The sequence below is a fragment of the Pongo abelii genome, chromosome 10 (assembly GCF_028885655.2).
Source record: "Pongo abelii isolate AG06213 chromosome 10, NHGRI_mPonAbe1-v2.0_pri, whole genome shotgun sequence".
Lineage (NCBI taxonomy): Eukaryota > Metazoa > Chordata > Mammalia > Primates > Hominidae > Pongo > Pongo abelii.
In genome coordinates this window covers 131773183-131792381 of record NC_071995.2, presented here as the reverse complement: position 1 = coordinate 131792381, position 19199 = coordinate 131773183, and the positions used below count along the sequence as shown (strand labels likewise).

The 19199-nt window shown below is 54.6% G+C and overlaps 1 protein-coding gene across 3 annotated transcripts in view; it reads left to right on the top strand.

The window, feature by feature from the left end:
* Window positions 1-19199, top strand: part of GOLGA3 (golgin A3) — a 48773-nt gene that overhangs the window by 15353 nt on the left and 14221 nt on the right. For all 3 annotated transcript variants that reach the window (XM_024257351.2, XM_024257350.2, XM_054528477.2), the window contains exons 7-15: window positions 2263-2465; window positions 5724-5861; window positions 7542-7703; window positions 8021-8389; window positions 11525-11602; window positions 13139-13402; window positions 15468-15562; window positions 15679-15895; window positions 18188-18331. In XM_024257351.2, the coding sequence (XP_024113119.2) occupies window positions 2263-2465; window positions 5724-5861; window positions 7542-7703; window positions 8021-8389; window positions 11525-11602; window positions 13139-13402; window positions 15468-15562; window positions 15679-15895; window positions 18188-18331 (1670 nt within the window). The remainder of the gene's footprint in view (window positions 1-2262; window positions 2466-5723; window positions 5862-7541; window positions 7704-8020; window positions 8390-11524; window positions 11603-13138; window positions 13403-15467; window positions 15563-15678; window positions 15896-18187; window positions 18332-19199) is intronic.

Here is a 19199-nt window from a genome sequence, read left to right as displayed (position 1 = left end):
AAATATCCAAGAACAGCTCCTTGACTGTCCGTCTGGCAACCTCTTCTCCCTGAATGCAGTGCGTCAGTCCAGCTGCCTCCCTATAGGGCTCGCCCAGAGAGTACAAGTAGGGCAGTGGATCGCGGAAGCCACGGCGGGCTTCCATGTGGCTTGGCAGCACGCCTTTCGCCCCCTCAGTCCCCGCCCGGGCCAGTCCCAGAGCCCACACTCCAGTGCCCAGCAGGCACGGAGAAGACTCTGGTTGGCCTGCTCAGAGCAAGCATGAACAGGAGTGGGAAGGAGAGGGCAAAGGAGGGTGGGAAGATTGAAGACAAAGCCCGAGGGGTGTAGAGTGACCCGGGTCCAGAGTCCTCCTAGGGAGGCCGCTTGGTGGGCTCATCTCTCAGGACTTGGGATCGCCTGAGCGAGGGGGCCCTGGTGCAGCTGCCGTGAGGGCTGACTCCACGTGCGCCGGTCCGCCCATGAGGCTATGAGACTGGGTCTCGGATCTGATGACACAGAGGAAGATGACAAGCTGGCGTCACAGAGGCTGCATTCTAACTAGGAAAGAGAAAGCCGGCCGAGAGGCAGTAATACTCTTGTAATCGCTTTAATATTTTAGTCCTTGAGCATTTCGTGATACCCAATCCCTTAGGAAAAACCATGAAACCCAAAAAGTTCTCAACACTAAAGTAGTTTTGGGGCCCTGTGGGTTGCCGCGCTTCACTTGACCAGTGATCGAGGGGCGGCAAAACCAACCTGAACTTTGGTGAGGCCGCCCAGTCCTGACTGGTGGGTTTAAGTTGGAATTAGCCACACAGATACCCTTGCTGTTTGTTGATGGCTGGTAGACATCGTTGGGTCGAAGACAGAGCCTCGGCGTCCATGACAATTTTCACAGATTTCCTAAGTGTGAATTTGCCGACTTGATTAAATTTGTTTGAACCCCAAACTCAGTATTCATGGACACGTGTGGAGCAGCAGAGTACGTGAGTCATCCTAGGTGCCTGCTGAGGAGGACAGGATGCTCTGCCTGCCTTTGTGCTCAGCCCGGGCCCAGGCAGGAGTTCTTTCCAGGGCCGTGTTTACATGTTTGTGCTTTTGGGGGTAACTTTGCAGTTAAAGATGGCCCCAAACACTGTCTAGTGTTTTTTGTTGTTGTCGTTGTTTTGTTTTGTTTTTGAGACGGAGTTTCACTCTTGTTGCCGAGGCTGGAGTGCAATGGCGCGATCTTGGCTCACCGCAACCTCCGCCTCCCAGGTTCAAGCGATTCTCCTGCCTCAGCCTCCCTAGTAGCTGGTATTACAGGCGTCTGCCACCACGCCCAGCTAATTTTGTATTTTTATTAGAGACAGGGTTTCTCCATGTTGGCCAGGCTGGTCTCGAACTCCCGACCTCAGGTGATCCGCCCGCCTCAGCCTCCCAAAGTGCTGGGATTACAGGCGTGAGCCACTGTGCCCGGCCAACACTGTCTAGTGTTTTTAAACACAGAGAGGATGTGAGGTATTTCATGGAGAAGATGTACTTCATTTTTTTCTTTTGGTTTATTTTTTTCAATTCATCCTGTTTCTATTTTTTTAAATTTTATTTTTGTTTTTAAAAATTCATTTGTCTTTGAGATGGGTTGCTTTGTTGCCCAGGCTGGAGTGCAGCAGTGCAGTTGTGGCTCACTGCAGCCTCAAACTCCTGGGCTCATGGGATCCGCCCGCCTCAGCCTCCCAAGTGGCTGGGACCACAGGTGCATGCCACTCCGCCTGGCTAATTTTTTTTTTTTGGTGGGGGGGATCTCGCTGTGTTGCCCAGGCTGGTCTGGATCTCCTGGGCGTGCACCCCTGTGCCCCCTGCACCCCCATGCCCCCTTCACCCCCATGCCCCCTTCACCCCCATGCCCTGCCACTGTTATTTCCTAGAGAATCTTTGCTCAGGCTTGTTGGCTGAGTTGCTGTTGGCCGTGAGCTCAGTGTGAATGAATCAACGCTATGTATTGAATCGGTGTCGCAAATGGAAACACTAAGCAGAGTTTATGTGTTGATGAGCTGGTGAAGATGCTGTGAGCAGAGGCCTGCAGGAACCTCACCCTGCATTTCTGCCAGGAGCAGCATCTCTCAGCGCCCACTAATGCTGTGTTCACGGCGACTTCACGGAGTCAGCTACGGGGAATAACCGGAACTGACTCATTCTTGGTCTCCCTTGAGAGTCCCGCCTTGTGTCCTGCACGCGCGGAGCTGCGGACTCCACCGTTGGCCATCGCTGGCCTGAGCCGCTGTGCTTGCCCCATTTCAGTGCACGACCTGCGACAGCAGATGACAGCCTTGCAGAGCCAGCTTCAGCAGGTGCAGCTGGAGCGGGCAACGCTGACCAGCAAGCTGAAGGCGTCGCAGGCGGAGATCTCGTCCCTGCAAAGTGTCCGGCAGTGGTACCAGCAGCAGCTCGCCCTGGCACAGGAGGCCCGCGTCAGGCTGCAGGGTGAGATGGCCCACATCCAGGTATGGTCCCCATCTACCTTCCAGGGCAGGTCACGCTTCTTATCTTGGTGTAGAACAGTGCTTTTTCCGAAGATTTTTCTGTTTTTAGAGTTCACGGACATGTTTTTGTTTTTAACCTGCTGTCTAGCCCACCCCGTGTCTCATGTAGGACGTGTCCTATGCAGGACGTGTCCCATGGGCCCCCCCATGACCTTCTGACATGGGAGTCCCACAGCAGCCTCTGCCAGCATTTTCAGTTCCAAAGCCTCTCTTGCTGGGCACGGTGGCACATGCCTGTGAGTCCCCATCTGCCTGGGTCTTGGGACCCTCCCACCTCAGCTTCCCCACTCTGCTGTGATGTCTCACAGGCATGGGTTCTCTTCCCCGGAAGTGGGGTTCTCTTCTTGGTTGGAGCTTTGCCTTTCCCTGCTGCCTGAGCCCTCAGTGATACACAGGGACCACGTCTTCCCAGCAGGCCTTGCATTTTCTACATCCTGAGCCCTCAGTGATACACGGGGACCACGTCTTCCCAGCAGGCCTTGCATTTTCTACGTCCTGTCGGAAAACACTTTCCTCTCCCATCCACTCGTTAGCGGGCACAGCCCATGTCCAGCTTGGTCCCACATGTGTGGGAGCGTGTGTCCGTCCAGGCCTCCGCCTCGGCCCACAGCAACTGCTTCGTGTGCGGGAGACGCCCGGACCGACAGGCGAATGGTTCGAGTGCACCTCGATCCGAGTCTCAGCACCTAGGCTAATTGGGATGACTTCAGAGATGCTGAAGAGTACCTTTGGTCAGCCTCAGTCTTTTTGTTTTTGGATTTTTTCGAGACTGTGTCTCACTCCGTCACCCAAGCTGGAGAGCAGTGGTGCGATCTCAGCTCACTGCAGCCTTAACCTCTCAGACAAGCGATTCTCCTACCTCAGCCTCTTAACTAGCTGAGATCACAGGCATGTGCCACCATGCCCGGCTAAGTTTTGTATTTTTTGTAGAGACAGGGTTTTGCCATGTTGCCCAGGCTGGCCTCGAACTCCTGGGCTCAAGTGATGCCTGCCTCAGCCTCCCAAAGTGTTGGGATTACAGGCGTGAGCCACCACACCTGGCCTGTTATTTTTTTTAATTAGCTGTGGAATTTTTTTTTCCCCAGATAAAATACTATAATTTTATTAAAATTTTATTTCTCAAGAGGGGAATGTGAAATACTAATTCTACCAAATGTTCCTTTTACATCTAGAGTTACAGATATACACAATAGAAGTTTTCTTCAATTTGTGTTACTTTTTTGTTTGTTGTGAGATGGAGTCTTGCTCTGTCTCCCAGGCTGGAGTACAGTGGTGTGATCTCGGCTCACTGCAATCTCTGTCTCCTGGGTTCAAGTGATTCTCCTGCCTCAGCCTCCCGAGTAGCTGGAATTACAGGCACCCGCCACCCTGCCCAGCTAATTTTTGTGTTTTTAGTAGAGACGGGGTTTCACCATATTGGCCAAGCTCGTCTCGAACTCCTGACCTTGTGATCCGCCTTCCTCAGCCTCCCAAAGTGCTGGGATTACAGGCGTGAGCCACCACACTCGACCTATTACATATTTTTTAAGCCAAAGAACAATATGGAAAAGCATTTGTTCTACTTACAACATAACTTGGAAACAAATCAGTATACAAATTAATACACTTTTTTAAAGCTGCAGTGTATTTATATGAGGTAGTATTTAAAGACGTAGGCCAAGCCAGGTGTATTTTAGAAGTATAGTTTGGGCCAGGTGCAGTAGCTCATGCCTGTAATCCCAGCACTTCGGGAGGCGGAGGTGGGCCAGTCACTTGAGGCCAGGAGTTCAAGACCAGCCTGGCTAACATGGCGAAACCCCATCTCTACTAAAAATGCAAAAGTTAGCCAGGTGTGGTGGTGAGTGGCTGTAGTCCCAGCTACTTGGGAGGCTGAGGCATGAGACGTGCTTGAATCCAGGATGCAGAGGTTGTAGTGAGCCGAGATTGCGCCACTGCACTCCACACTTCAGCCTGGGCAACAGAGCCAGACTTTGTCTCAAAAAAAAACCAACAACCAGGAAGTGTGGTGGTATAGCCTGGACAACAAAAAGAGAGGAAGCTTCAAAGCAATGGTGGCTCCAGAGCCCTATCTGCTTCTTTTTCGGAGACAGGGTCTTGCCCTGTCACCCAGGCTGCTGGAATTCAGTGTTACCATCATAGCTCCCTGCAGCCTTGACCTCTTGGGCTCAAACAGTCCTCCTGCCTCAGCCCCCCAAGTAGCTGGGACGTAGGTGAACACCATCACACCTGGCTAATCGTTCAAAACTTTTATGTAAGAACAGGGTCTCGCTATGTTGCCTCAACAGGTTTTGAACTCCTGGGCTCAAGCGATCCTCCCGCCTCAGCCTCCCAGCGTGCTGGGATTACAGGATGAATCACTGCCAGGGCCTCACTGCTTTTTCCAAATACCTTTGGAACCCAGGTTCAGCATTCCTTAATCAGAGTTTTTAATACATTTTTTTGGTCCCAAATGTATCCCTTCATTCCCAGTAACGCTCAGGAGGGAGGAGAATTCCAGGCTTTCATGGTCTCAAAACACAGTCCCAGCAAAGGCTGTCTTCCCTGGCTCCGTGCACCTTCTCCTGAGGTCCTGGAGCCTGTGGCTTCTGTCATGTCTCACACTGTGCACTCCAGGAAGCAGCATGGAGCTAGGGGCGACGCGGGCAGGTCCAGCCGCAGGCCCCAGGCTGTCCTCACACCTCCTTTTCAGTGCTACTTCCCTTGGCTGACGCCGTCCTCCTCAGGGCCATGGTACTGGGCTTTTTCACGAGACGCTTGGCCAGGGTGGGCCTGAGCACCTGGGGGTCTGGGCCGGGCCCTAGCTGGGCTGTAAAGGCTGCATCCCTGGAATGGCACCTGTCGGGTGTCTGGCTGAGGGCAGGCCCTGGTGTGTGTCTGGCTGGATTTGGTCAGTTAAGATAAGGCTCCTCACCTACAGGGGCTCAGAGATGCCTTGTCAGTGGGGACTTTGGGTAGGTCCTGCTACAAACCGCAGTCTGATGAGCTACAAACAGCATGATGAGCACTGGCTGATGGCCCACCCGCCCTCCCACTCAGGCACACAGAGCCCAGACAGCACATATTTTGAGGTGGGAAGACGTGTGGTGGGTAGTGGGGCTTGCGTAGGAGACACTGAGGGGGCAGCCAGTGACCCTCACCCTGGGGCCTCCAGGGACAGGCTGGTCTGCATTTCTTGCTTGAAATTGAGCAACTTTTTACCTTGTGGGTTTTTTTTTTAAGGTTGGACAGATGACCCAGGCAGGTCTCCTGGAGCACCTGAAACTCGAGAATGTGTCCCTGTCCCAGCAGCTGACGGAAACTCAGCACAGGTCCATGAAGGAGAAGGGACGCATTGCGGCACAGCTGCAGGGCATTGAGGTGAGGCTGTGGCCAGGGCCATGCAGAGTTAGGAGAACACACACAGACACAGACATAGATCCCGTGTGGTTTTTCTTACATGTTCTATCTCTCTGTGTGTATCTCTTAAACATTCTCATGGATGGCCTGCAGTGACTGCTCGTGAAGTCTTTGGGACCGCCCCTCATCCCTCACCTGTGGGGGAGCTTAGCATGGATGGCCTGCAGTGACCACTTGTTAAGGCTTTGGGGACCCCCCCCAGCCCTCATCCCCCACCTGTGGGGGCTTAGTGCAGTGAGCACTTGCGGCTCTTTTCCTGCAAGCCCCGCCTCGGGCCTGGGACCCCGGCCATCAGTCATTGCCAGTCAGGGATGGCGCTGGGTACAGAGTGGGTAAGGAGGAAGGGGGCCAGTGCGTTTGTGCCTGACAGCGTGTCGAAGCCTAGCGATGAGAGGATTTTCTTTGCTTTCTGAGCACTCAGCCTGCGTTGCCATTTAACTCTCCAGCAACCACATGCTGTTGAGGTCATGGCCGCTGCCTGCACAGCCATCTCCAGAGGACAGAAATGCAGCAGCCTTGATAGCTGTTCTCCTTTAGCTGTGGGGCCCTGGACAATTTCTTACCTCTCTGAGCCTCATCTTTTTTTTTTTTTTTTTTGAGGTGGAATTTTGCTCTTGTCACCCAGGCAGGAGTGCAGTGGTGCGATCTCGGCTCACTGCAACCTCCGCCTACCAAGTTCAAGCGATTCTCCTGCCTCAGCCTCCCGAGTAGCTGGGATTACAGGTGCTTGTCACCACACCCCGCTAATTTTTTGTATTTTTAGTAGAGACGGGGTCTTGCCATGTTGGCCAGGCCAGTCTCAAACTCCTGACCTCAGGTGATCCGCCTGCCTCGCCTCCCAAAGTGCTGGGATTACAGGTGTGAGCCTCATCTTTATAAAATGGGGTAGTGTCACCTACTCGATAGCCTTGTGGAAGAATTAAAGAAGAAATGGTGTAAAACCCCAAGGCAGTGTATGGAGGGAGGTTCTGTGCTGGATGCTGCTGGGCTGGTCTCGTTGCTGACCTTTCCAGTCGTGCAGGGAGCTCTCTGCAGCCTCATGCGGTTTGTTTCTTGTCTCCTGCGACTGCTCCCACCGCTCTGTGGCATTAGCTGGGCCGCCCAGCTGGGATGACAAGAATCGCGTTGCGTCAGCCATAGTGCTTCAAGGGCTTAGTAGAGAAGAACTGAAAAGAATTTCAAGTTAGGAATTTGTGTTTTCCCTAAGAAGTGCACCCTGATGTGAGGGCTCATCCACAGCCAGAATGCAGGCTGTGTTCGCTGTGGGGGCCTCTGGTCTCTTACCCACCCCCCCGCCCCAGTAGCACCAAGCACCGCTCTTGTGAGAGCATGTCTGGGTCTCACTCCTGAAAGGAGGCACCTGTCGCCACACGAGAAAGTCGGGGAGGCTCTGCTCACCAGTGGGTCCGAGTCCTTCACACGGGGTTGCTGGCCTGGGCTGGGCCTGGCCTCAGTCTCCTGGTTGGTGGGTGGCCCAGCTGCCCACCCTGGGCCCTCAGTCTGCAGTTGGTAGACAGGATGAGGACGTGGATGGGGCCCATGCCAGGGCGGTGAGTTTCTCTGCAGAGCACGGGGCCACCGGCTGCTGTTCACTATTAAGGTTTCCTGCCTTTTTAAAAACGTGTTGTTTCCTGGGCTCAGGCTGACATGTTGGATCAGGAAGCAGCCTTCATGCAGATTCAGGAGGCAAAGACGATGGTGGAGGAGGACCTCCAGAGGAGGCTGGAAGAGTTTGAAGGCGAGAGGGAGCGGCTGCAGAGGATGGCGGACTCGGCGGCATCCCTGGAGCAGCAGCTGGAGCAGGTAAGTCCCTGCAGCCCTTCAGGCTGGACCCAGGCCCCAGGTGATCCCGAGCAGCCAGGACTGCACACTAGGAAACCGGACGGTCCTCTGCTGTGGGGCCACGTCTGCTCAGGAGGGAGTTGGGCTGTCGGTCAGACGCTGCTGCTGCTGCAGACCTGACCCTGTGTTCGCCCTGCTGGTTCTTCTACACCAGGATTGTGCATGAAAAAAAGACCTCCATAGTGTCCATCAAAATTACTTGAAACCCGAACAAGAAAAGGGCATACATTCTCAGAGTAGGGTCAGGCGCAGCCATGTGGGCTTCATTCCTTCTCCAGGTGAAGTTGAGTTTGCTCCAGCGAGACCAGCAGCTTGAGGCTTTGCAGCAGGAGCACCTGGACCTGATGAAACAGCTCACCTTGACTCAGGAGGCTCTGCAGAGCAGGGAGCAGTCCCTCGATGCCCTGCAGACACACTACGACGAGCTGCAGGCCAGGCTGGGGGAGCTGCAGGGCGAGGCTGCCTCCAGGGAGGACACGATCTGCCTCCTGCAGAACGAGAAGATCATCTTGGAGGCGGCTCTGCAGGCGGCCAAGAGTGGCAAGGAGGAGCTTGACAGAGGAGCAAGACGCTTGGAAGAAGGTACCGAGGAAACGTCGGAAACTTTAGAGAAGTTAAGAGAAGAATTAGCCATCAAATCTGGCCAGGTAATGCATTCTGCTGTGTTTTGTTTTGAATCAGAACTCTCCGTGCAGGAATGATGCTGATTATTTGCTTCTTTCTTTTTTTCTTTTTTTTTTAAAACAGTCTCACTGTGTTGCCCAGGCTGGAGTGCAGTGGGATGATCTCCGCTCACTGCAACCTCCACCTCCCAGGTTCAGGCGATTCTTGTGCCTCAGCCTCCTGAGTAGCTGGGATTACAGGCATGCGCCCCCATGCCTGGCTTATTTTTGTATTTTTAGTAGAGACGGGGTTTCGCCATGTTGGCCAGGCTAGTCTCAAACTTCTAACCTCAAGTGATCCACCCGCTTCGGCCTCCCACATTGCTGGGATTACAGGCTGAGCCACCGTGCCTGGCTAATTTTTGTATTTCTAGTAGAGACAGGGTTTTGCCATGTTGGCCAGGCTAGTCTCGAACTCCTAACTTCAAGTGATTCGCCCGCCTCAGTCTCCCACAGTGCTGGGATTACAGGCCTGAGCCACTGTGCCCGGTTAATTTTTGTATTTGTAGTAGAGACAGGGTTTTGCCATGTTGGCCAGGCTAGTCTCGAACTCCTGACCTCAAGTGATCCGCCTGCCTCCACTTTCCACAGTGCTCGGATAACAGGCATGAGCCACCGAGCCCGACCCTTTTTTTTTTTTTTTTTTTTTTGAGATGGAGTCTCACTCTGTTGCCAGGCTGGAGTGCAGTGCCGCAATCTCGGCTCACTGCAACCTCTGCCTCCGGGGTTCAAGTGATTCTCCTGCCTCAGTCTCCCAAGTAGCTGGGACTACATGTGCGTGCCACCACACCCAGCTAATTTTTGTATTTTTAGTAGAGACGGGGTTTCACCATGTTGGCCAGGATGGTCTGGATCTCTTGACCTCACAATCTGCTCACCTCAGCCTCCCGAAGTGTTGGGATTACAGGGGTGAGCCACCACGACCGGCCTATTCTGTCTTTAAATCCCGCTCTATAAGGATCAAGGGCAAGAGGAAATCATGAGCCTGTTTTCCCTCCTTTCTGAAGGAAGCTGTCCCTACAAACACTGACCTGTACTAAGTGATTTTCTAGTAAAGAGGCACTCGGACAGGTCATTGCTATTTACAGTGTTGAGGGAGTAAATTTAGAGGAATTGTCCAAATTCTGTGGATGAATTTAAACTTGATTTTACTGACCATTAGTTCAGTAAGAAACAGCTGATACCTGGAAGACTCAGAGAGAGACTTTCATGGAGCTAGGTGTTATTTCTTATATTGGAATTTTACCTGCGTTGTCATTACTGGCAGTTATTTAATCCAAGTTAACCCCTGGGTTGGGCTGTTTTCCCCAGGACAGATGAAGGTGGTGGTAGCGGTGACCTTGTCTCGGAAGCTGCCTTCCCAGCTCTGAAGTCTGTTTTCCACCTGGGAACCACAGTCAGCCGACTGGGAGACGGACTGGCCGCCTGGGCCTGCCTGGTGTTGGCCACGCTGCCTGGCCTTGGCGGAATGTGCACACGCCCCCGGCCATCTTTTTTTTTTTTTTTTTTTAATAGATACGGGGTTTTGCCATGTTGCCCAGGCTGGTCTCAAACTCTTAGGCTCGAGTGAACTGCCCGCCTCAGCCTCCCGAAGTGCTGGGATTACAGGCGTGAGCCACTGCGTTCTCTAGGCATCTTGACACAGCAGTATCCACGTGGGGGCTGAGGTTTCTCTGACCATGGCTCCCTGTTTGCTGAGTTCCAAGTCTGTTGCCCGCTGTGGGAGCTGCTGTGGGACCAGGGGCAGGTGACGTGAGGATCATCGGAAGGGATGAATGATGCGCGTGGAACAACCAGCACTTTGATCCTTCGCAGGAGGGCTCCTGAGGGACCGCCCTCCATATTGTAGGGAAAAAGGCTCATTCTTCGGTCATGCTCTAGTGATAACTAGGATTTGCATGCAGTGTGTTCTATATTCAGACAGAAAACCTAGGTCCTAAACAAGCTCTTCCCTATTTCTGGAGTCGGCCGCCCCATGTGTGTGTGCGTTGAGAGTTGTTTGCTGAGGTAGAGAAGTGTTTCACAAACACACGTGTTCCTGAGTCCTCCGGGACCGTCCAAGTGCAGATCCTGTGGGGTGGGTCTGTGTGGAGCCCTCCGAGTGCAGGTCCTGTGGGGTGGGTCTGTGTGGAGCCCTCCAAGTGCAGATCCTGTGGGGTGGGTCTGTGTGGGGCCCAAGGCTCTGCATTTCTCACAAGCTCTTGGGCTGAATGGGCTGGGCTCCAACAGACTTTGCAGGACAAGGACCAGAGCCTGGGGTCAGCACCCTCAGCCTGTGGGTGCAGCCCAACACTGGGTTCTGTAAACTGTCCCTGGAACAGCCCTGCTTGCTCGCCTGTGCAATGCCTGGAGCTGCGCCTGTGCTGCAAGAGCATTGCTGAGCAGCTGTGACTGACGTGCAGCCTGTGAGCTGCAGTCGTTTCCCATCAGGCATCTCCAAGAAAGGCTTGCTGAGCCCTGGGCTGGAGTGTCCCCTGACCTCATCCCCCTCCCACCTTCCTGCCCCTCATGGTGCCTTCATGCTGTCAGTGGTGAGAAGGGAGAGCCCAGGCCTTAGGAACCACCAGTTCCTGTCAGAACACAAATGCTTCTTCCTATAACATCTGTGCAGACGTGTGCCCTCCTGGAGCCATCAGTGTAATGTCTGTGTAGTTGCATCCCCCTCCTGGAGCCCTCAGTGTAACATCTGTGTAGATGTGTCCCCCTGCTGTAGCCTTCAGTGTAATATTCATGCACATGCATTCCCCTCTTGGAGCCCTCAGTGTAACATCTGTGCAGACACATTCCCCTCCTATAGTCCTCAGTGTAACAACTCTGCAGATGTGTCCTTTCCTGGAGCCCTCAGTGTAACATCTCTGCAGATGTGTCCCCTTCTGGAACCCTCAGTGTAACATCTCTGCAGATGTGGCCCCTTCTGGAGCCCTCAGTGTAACATCTCTGCAGATGTGTCCTTTCCTGGAGCCCTCAGTGTAACATCTGTGAGGATGTGTCCCCTCCTGGAGCTCTCTGTAACATTTATGCAGATGTGTTCCCCTCCTGGAGCCTTCAGTGTAACATGCGTGCAGACACATTTCTCTCCAGGAGCCCTCAGTGTAATGTCTGTGCACATGTACCCCATAGGTGGAACACCTGCAGCAGGAGACTGCCACTCTGAAAAAGCAAACGCAAAAAATAAAGGAACAGTTTCTTCAACAAAAGGTAAAAATGTGTTGTTGACTTCTTCACTTGAAACAAGCGTATGAACAGAGTTTTCTGTGGTTTAATTGCTTAGCAATTCCAATGTCACTGAAGTTGAGAAGAAGGTAACATCTTGAGTTCTCTTTAACTTTTTTTTTTTTTTTTTTTGAGACGGAGTCTCTCTCTGTCAGCCAGGCTGGAGTGCAGTGACGTGATCTCGGCTCACTGCAAGCTCTGCCTCCCGGGTTCAAGCTATTCTGCCTCAGCCTGCCGAGTAGCTGGGACTACAGGCGCCCTCCACCAAATTTTTTGTATTTTGTATTTTGAGACGGAGTTTCTCCATGTTAGCCAGGATGGTCTCAATCTCCTGACCTCAGGTGATCCACCTGTCTTGGCCTCCCAAAGTGCTGGGATTACAGGTGTGAGTCACCACGCCCGGCCCTCTTTAACTTTTTTTAAAGGCATTTAATCTGCAAAGTCAAGACATACTTCCACAGCGGGGTGGGAGTCTTGGCCTTCAGATCTCCAGGGGCGGCTGTCACTGGAGTGCCTGTCAGCATACCCTGTTGTGCTCACTCCAGGGAGCTGTGTGTTGTGCAGTGTTGTTAACACACAGGTTGGGTTTGCCATTTAAAATGTCTTTGAAAAATGCACATGGAGTTCCAGCATTGAAACAAATTTTGGTTACCCAAAAAGACATGGAATATAAATTTTGTGTCAGTGAAGCCAGTACCTCCTGTTGGATTTTATGGGATCTGAGCAATGGTGACCCCTGAAGCTGTATCGTGAGTGCTGCTGTGTTTTATTTCTGAGCGAGGGCGACCCCTGAAGCAGCGTTGTGAGCGCTGCTGTGTTTTATTTTTTTTGAGACAGAGTCTGGCTGTGTCGCCCAGGCTGGAGTGCAGTAGTGCTGTCTCCGCTCATTGCAACCTCCAACTGCCAGGTTCAAGTGATTCTCATGCCTCAGCCTCCTGAGTAGCTGGGACTACAAGCATGCACCACCATGCCTGGCTAGTTTTTTGTATTTTTAGTAGAGACAGGGTTTTCACCTTGTTGGCCAGGCTGGTTTTGAACTCCTGACCTCAGGTGATCAGCCAGCTCGGGCTCCCAGAGTGCTGGGATTACACGTGTGAGACACCACGCCCGGCCTGCTGTATTTTATTTCTGAGCAAGGGCGGCCCCTGAAGCAGTGTGGTGAGTCATGCTTTGCTTTTTTACTGAGCCACAAGCAAGGGGATTACCTGTTGGAAGCAAAGCAGTGCAACTGAAGTCAGGAGAGAGCCAGACTCCTTGGAATAGAGGAGACGTCTACGAGGCCGGTGTGACTGCCTTGTGCACCACACAGACTCTTGTTAAGGCAGTGATGTCACCTGTGGATAAACAATGGTGTGTCTCAGTCGATGGAGTCTTAGATTTGATGAAATGTATCTTTACCTCAAAAAAGTTATGCCCCCGATAAGTGGTAAACATTTTTGTTGAAGCCAACTTGACCCCCAGGAACGCCCCCGCCCCACGCCTGGCCGCCCAGCGTCCGCTCACAGCTTCCGTCTTTGGCAGGTGATGGTGGAGGCCTACCGGCGCGACGCCACCTCCAAAGACCAGCTCATCAGTGAGCTGAAAGCCACCAGGAAGAGGCTGGACTCGGAGCTGAAGGAGCTGCGGCAGGAGCTGATGCAAGTGCACGGGGAGAAGCGGGCCGCAGAGGCGGAGCTCTCGCGCCTGCACAGAGAGGCAGCCCAGGTCCGTCAGCAGATGGCGGACCTTGAAGGGCATCTCCAGTCGGCGCAGAAGGAGCGAGACGAGATGGAAACACACTTGCAGGTCTGTCCGTGTCGGGTTGACTCACTTGATGGGGAGGATTCGGCCAAAGTGCTTGGGGAGGGGGCCTGTGTCTGGGGCGGGACCTGTGTCTGGGGGGGGTCCTGTGTCGGGGCGGGGCCTGTGTCTGGGGCGGGGTGGGGCCAAGGTGGGAGAGGCTTTTGGAAGAACAGCTGGGAACAAGGCCCACCTGGAGCATAGGTCCCAGAGGGGCAGTCCGGTGAGGCCTGGTAAGTCCAGGTGGCGATGGTGCATGAAGGGAGGGAGTGAGGAGGCCCCGTGAGGCACCCAGCTTCTGCCCATTGCCATGGGCTCCCGGGATCTAGTGTGTGAGAGGACAGCGGCTGTCATGCAGAAAGCAAGGGTGAGTGTTTTGTGGAGACCCCACGTCAGGGCAGGGTGTCGGGGCCCGGAGACCCTGGGAGTCCCTCGTGGCTGAGTGTGGAGCTGGGACTGACCAGAGCTAGTCATGTTCCTGTGGAAGCTGAGCCTGGGCTGGCTTCTGCATGCAGTGGGTGTCCGGGATGCTGGTGACAGTCTCTCGGCTGCAGGTAGCAGAGCAGGTGAGGGGTGAGGGGTGTGGGACGGAGGCCGCAGTCCAGGATCCTGTCGAGACATCCCGGCTGAGGAACTGGGAGGTGAGACGAGAAATCAGGAGAGCAAGAGTAAATTTGGGGAGAGTCGTCTGATGGCATGTTAGACCAAGTGCTACGTTTTGCTTATGATGTTTCTGAAGTTGCCGGAGAGGACCGAGCCAAGTTCCCAGCAGGCAGATTGGTCAGCATGTCTGGCTCATTCGGAGCCAGGCTGAGGCCTGTGAGTAGGCGGTGTGGCCGGCGCCATCAGTGTCGGAAAGTGGGGGCTGATGGATTAGCGCTGGTGCCGGGGCGGGGAGGTGGGCCAAGGGGAGGGCCGGCTCCTTGGGCTATAGGAGGCTTGGAGGACTCAGCAGTGCGGGCAGAGCACATTCGGACCCCACAGCTGCAGGCCTGGGCTGGTTGTTGGGGACTCGCCTCGCACACAGGAGCTGGGGAAAGGCTGCGAGGGCAGGAGCAGGTCGGGGACGCAGCCCTCAGTGTTCACAGTTGATCCTGAGGAGGGCATCTGGGGGCATCCAGGGAAGGGTCCTGGGGTCTCTGGGGAGGGGTCCTGGGGTCTCCGGGGAGGGGTCCTGGGGACTCCATGGAGGGGTCCCAGGGGTTCTGGGGAGGGGTCCCGGGGTCTCAGGAAGGGTCTGGGGGTCTCCGGGGAGGGGTCCTGGGGTCTCTGGGGAGGGGTCCTGGGGTCTCCGTGGAGGGGTCCTGGGGTCTCCAGGGAAGGGTCCCAGGGGTTCTGGGGAGGGGTCCCGGGGTCTCAGGAAGGGTCCTGGGGGCTCTGGGGAGGGGTCCTGGGGTTTCCAAGGAGGGGTCTGGATCCTTGAGGAGGGATCCTGGAGGCCTTGGTGAGGGTTCCTGGGGCCCTGGGGAGGAGTCCTGGGTCCTGGGGGTTTGGAGAAGAGGTCCTGGGTCCACAGGCTTTGCTGTGAACCAGTCATGTCCTGTTGTGCCTCTGATGCTCTGGACAGTATTTGGAAATGCTTGTTGGCTTCAGTAATGAGTGGTTTGTGGCCGGGTGCAGTGGCTCATGCGTGTAATCCCAGCACTTTGGGAGGCCGAGGTAGGTGGATCACAAGGTTAGGAGTTCAAGACTAGCCTGGCCAATATGGTGAAACCCTGTCTCTACTAAAAATACAAAAATTAGCCGGGCGTGGTGGCAGGCACCTGTAGTCCCAGCCACTCGGGAGGCTGAGGCAGGAGAATCACCTGAACCTGGGAAGCGGAGGTTGCAGTGAGCTGAGATCGCACCCCTGCACTCCAGCCTGGGTGACAGAGTGAGACTCCATCTCAAAAAAAAAAAAAAGAGTGGTTTGTAAGAAGGCAGACGTCTCTCTCAGGATTTTTCTCAAGGCCCAAGTCCTCCAGGGTGAGCCTGAGCAGTGCCTTTGGTGGGGGTGATGGGCTGGAGCCAGGGAGGAGAGACAGGCTGGGGGTGGCAGTGCCGCTCCTCACGCCCTCCTTCCCTTCCGAAGTCGTTGCAGTTCGATAAGGAGCAGATGGTCGCGGTCACAGAGGCCAATGAGGCGCTGAAGAAACAAATCGAAGAGTTGCAGCAAGAAGCCCGGAAGTAAGTCTGCGTGTGCCGGCGGGAGGTGAGGGGGCCGGGGGGAGGCGAACCAGAATGCCAGACGGTCACGTCGGGATAATTCAGCTTCCTCCTGTGTCTCCCTCATGACACCCCAGGGCCATCACGGAACAGAAGCAGAAGATGAGGCGGCTGGGCTCAGACTTGACCAGCGCCCAGAAGGAGATGAAGACCAAACATAAGGCCTACGAGAACGCTGTGGGCATCCTCAGCCGCCGCCTGCAGGAGGCCCTCGCGGCCAAGGAGGCTGTGGACGCGGAGCTGGGCCAGCTCCGAGCCCAGGGCGGCAGCAGTGACAGCAGCCTGGCTCTACATGTAGGTAACGCCGGGCCATCCCCGGCCAGGGTCACCAGCCCCTCAGTGCAGGGAAGGGGTCTCCATCAGCAGTTGCCCCCTAAAGCCTAGCGGGGCCGAGCTCGCGTGGGAGGTGGCAACTCTCTAAACTCCTGCTCAGCTTCAAGGTTGCCAGGAACCCACAGTGACTGAGCATCGCCTCGCGTCTCCCTCATGAACCCCGCACGGCCTGTGGCCTGTGGCGTTCACCTGATTTTCCTCAAGAAACCTCCTTGGCTCAGAGAAGTTCAGCTGCTCCCTTGGGGTAGAGGGAGAGCCTGCCCTGGTCCGCTCACACTCCAGCTGCCTCTGCGCCTCCTTGCATCTCAGGAGGAAAAGCAGCCTCCGCACTCACTGAGAAGCAGGAGTGAGGGCGTGGAGTCAGCGATTGGCAGGGTTCAGGGAGCGTTTAGAGGTAGCCACGCTGCAGTGGCCCAGAACAAGCGGGTGCCCTTTCTGGAGGGCTCTGAGCGGGGCCTTCTGTGGAGGCCGTGGCCCTCTGTGCTCTCTCACCTTTCGTGGTAGGCATAACATTCTACCTGAGCGAGTTCATCCACATTTTATTTATTATTCTCCAATTCACATCCTTGCACCGACAACTTTAGTATTTCTTCTTACATGTGGTTTGTTTTTATCTCCTGTCCACTTAAGAATTTATGGGTAGGAAGAGACTGTATCATAACGTGGGATTTTCTTGTCCAATTAAATAAACTCGGCCGGGCACGGTGGCTCACACCTGTAATCCCAGCGCTTTGGGAGGCCGAGGCGGGAGGATCGCTTGAGCACAGGAGTTTGAGACCAGCCTGGGCAACATAATGAGACTCTATATGTACAAATAACACAAAAATACTACCTGGGCTTGGTGGCACGGGCCTGTGGTCCCAGATGCTTGAGACACTGAGGTGGGAGGACCGCCTCAGCCTGGGAGGGGAGGCTGAAACTGCAGTGAGCCGTGATTTTGCTGCTGCGCTCCAGCCGGGGAGTTAGAGAGAGAGACTGTGTCTAAAATTAAATAAATAAATCAAGTGCTCCCTCTCACCTGGTTGCTTTGTAAAATGTTGGGGAGATTGATTCAGTTGCCATTTTCTTTGGGCTAAGAGCTGGGGTGGGGAGGTTGCAAAGGCTGAGCAAAGCCGGCTTCTTGCTGCGCTGTTGCAGCTGAGGAATAGCACAGCCGGGAGCCAATGTCTTGTGTCCGTCTGGGCTTCACCCCTCGCAAGTGGTGACTTTTGGCAAATTTCTCACCTTTTTGATCCTCAGCGAAATGAGGCCAAATTGAGGTGAATGAGAACCTTCTCATGTGAGGGTTAAGTTAGGTGGTACTGGAACGTGCTTGGCAAGGGCCTGGTACCATTGAGGCAGCAAGTGGGCGGGATGTGAGAGCACGCCTGTGCCTGTGTGTATCCGTGCATGTGTGAGGTGTGAGCATGTGTTTGTGTGGCATGTGGAGTGTGTGTGTGCGTGGTGTGTGGGATGTGAGCACATGTGTGCATGCAGTGTGGGGTGTGAGCACATATGTGCAGTTGTGTGGGGTATGAACGTGTGCGTGCAGTGTGAGGTGTGAGCACATGTGCATATGTGGTGTGGGGTATGAACACGTGTAGGGTGTGAGCATGTGCGTGTGGGGTGTGAGCACATGTGTATGTGTGTGGTATGTGGGATGTGAACATGTGCAAGTGGTGTGTGGTATGAACACGTGTAGGGTGTGAGCATGTGCGTGTGGGGTGTGAGCACATGTGTATGTGTGTGGTATGTGGGATGTGAACATGTGCACGTGGTGTGTGTTACATGAGCATGTGTGTGTGGTATGTGGGATGTGAACATGTGCACGTGGTGTGTGTTACATGAGCATGTGTGTGTGTGGTATGTGGGATGTGAACATGTGCACGTGGTGTGTGTTACATGAGCATGTGTGTGTGTGGTGTGTGTGTGTGGTGCGTGAGCATGTGTGTGGTGTTTATTACACCTGGTGCTGCTTGCTTGCCACAGATGGTGATTTATAGCCATTATCTGCAGGTCAGATTTTCTTCTGTGTTTTTGAAGCATTGAACTGAAGAGATGATTTTGTTTGTCCCAGCTATCCCCGTGTGTCATCGTGTGCATGCTGTGGTCGGTTAATTCAACTTCTTTAACAAAAAGGAAGGTTGTGAGACTGTCAGACAGCTGGTGTCTGGTGTGTGCAGCCACACAGCCTCCTGCCTGCCGGCACCACGGGAAGTGAGGGGGGTCAGGGCCTGTCCCACGACCAAGCGCCCGTTCCGTCTTGGCCCTTAGGGAAGGATCCAGGCCCTGGAGGCGGAGCTGCAGGCTGTCAGTCATAGCAAGACGCTGCTGGAAAAGGAACTGCAGGAGGTCATCGCGCTGACCAGCCAGGAGCTGGAAGAGTCCCGGGAGAAGGTGCTGGAGCTGGAGGACGAGGTGAGGCCTGGCCATCTGCTGTGGTGGCAGCGTGGGGCAGGTCACGTGAGCCCTGGGCATGCTGCCACGCGTGAGGCCCGAAGAACAAAACTTCACCGTGTGCCCAGCGTTGCTACTTTTGGTGTTGCCACCTTCTGACCGTCGGCCTCTCTGTGGTGGGGCAGGCCCTGATTCCAGCCCTCTGGGGAGGATCACTGTACAGCCTCTTTCATGGAATGGTTACAGAATTCATAGTGGAACCCTTCTCAGTTCAAATGCTTTGGTTGCAAATAAGAAACCCAACTTCGCCAGGCGAGTGGCTCACGCCTGTAATCCCAGCACTCTGGGAGGCTGAGGTGGGTGGATCACAAGGTTAGGAGCTCAAGACCAGACCAGCCTGGCCGACATGGTGAAACCCTGTCTCTACTAAAAATACAAAAATTAGCCGGGTGTGGTGGCGGGTGCTTGTAGTCCCAGCTACTTGGGCGGCCGAGGCAGGTGAACCGCTTGAACCCAGGAGCGGAGGTTGCAGTGAGCCAAGATCGCGCCACTGCACTCCAGGCTGGGCGACAGAGTGAGACTCCGTCTCAAAAAAAAAAAAACAAAACTCAGATATCTCAGGTTCAGAGACAGTTCTCGCTTCAGCGGTGCTGGTGGCAGCTCAGTGTCCTGGCCCCCCTGCCTCCCCAGCCCCTCTGGTTCCCGGCTCCCCTCCCTCCCCAGCCCCTCCCTGTGGAGCTCCGTCACAGTAGGGATGCCTGTTCCACTCTCTGGCTGTGTCCTGTCCTGAAGTGGTTTTGCTCATGCCCACCCTGCTGGTGGCCTAGCCGGGGCTCAGTGCCTGGACAGACTTCTCCAGAAGCCCATGGCCCCAGGAGAAGGCTGGGCT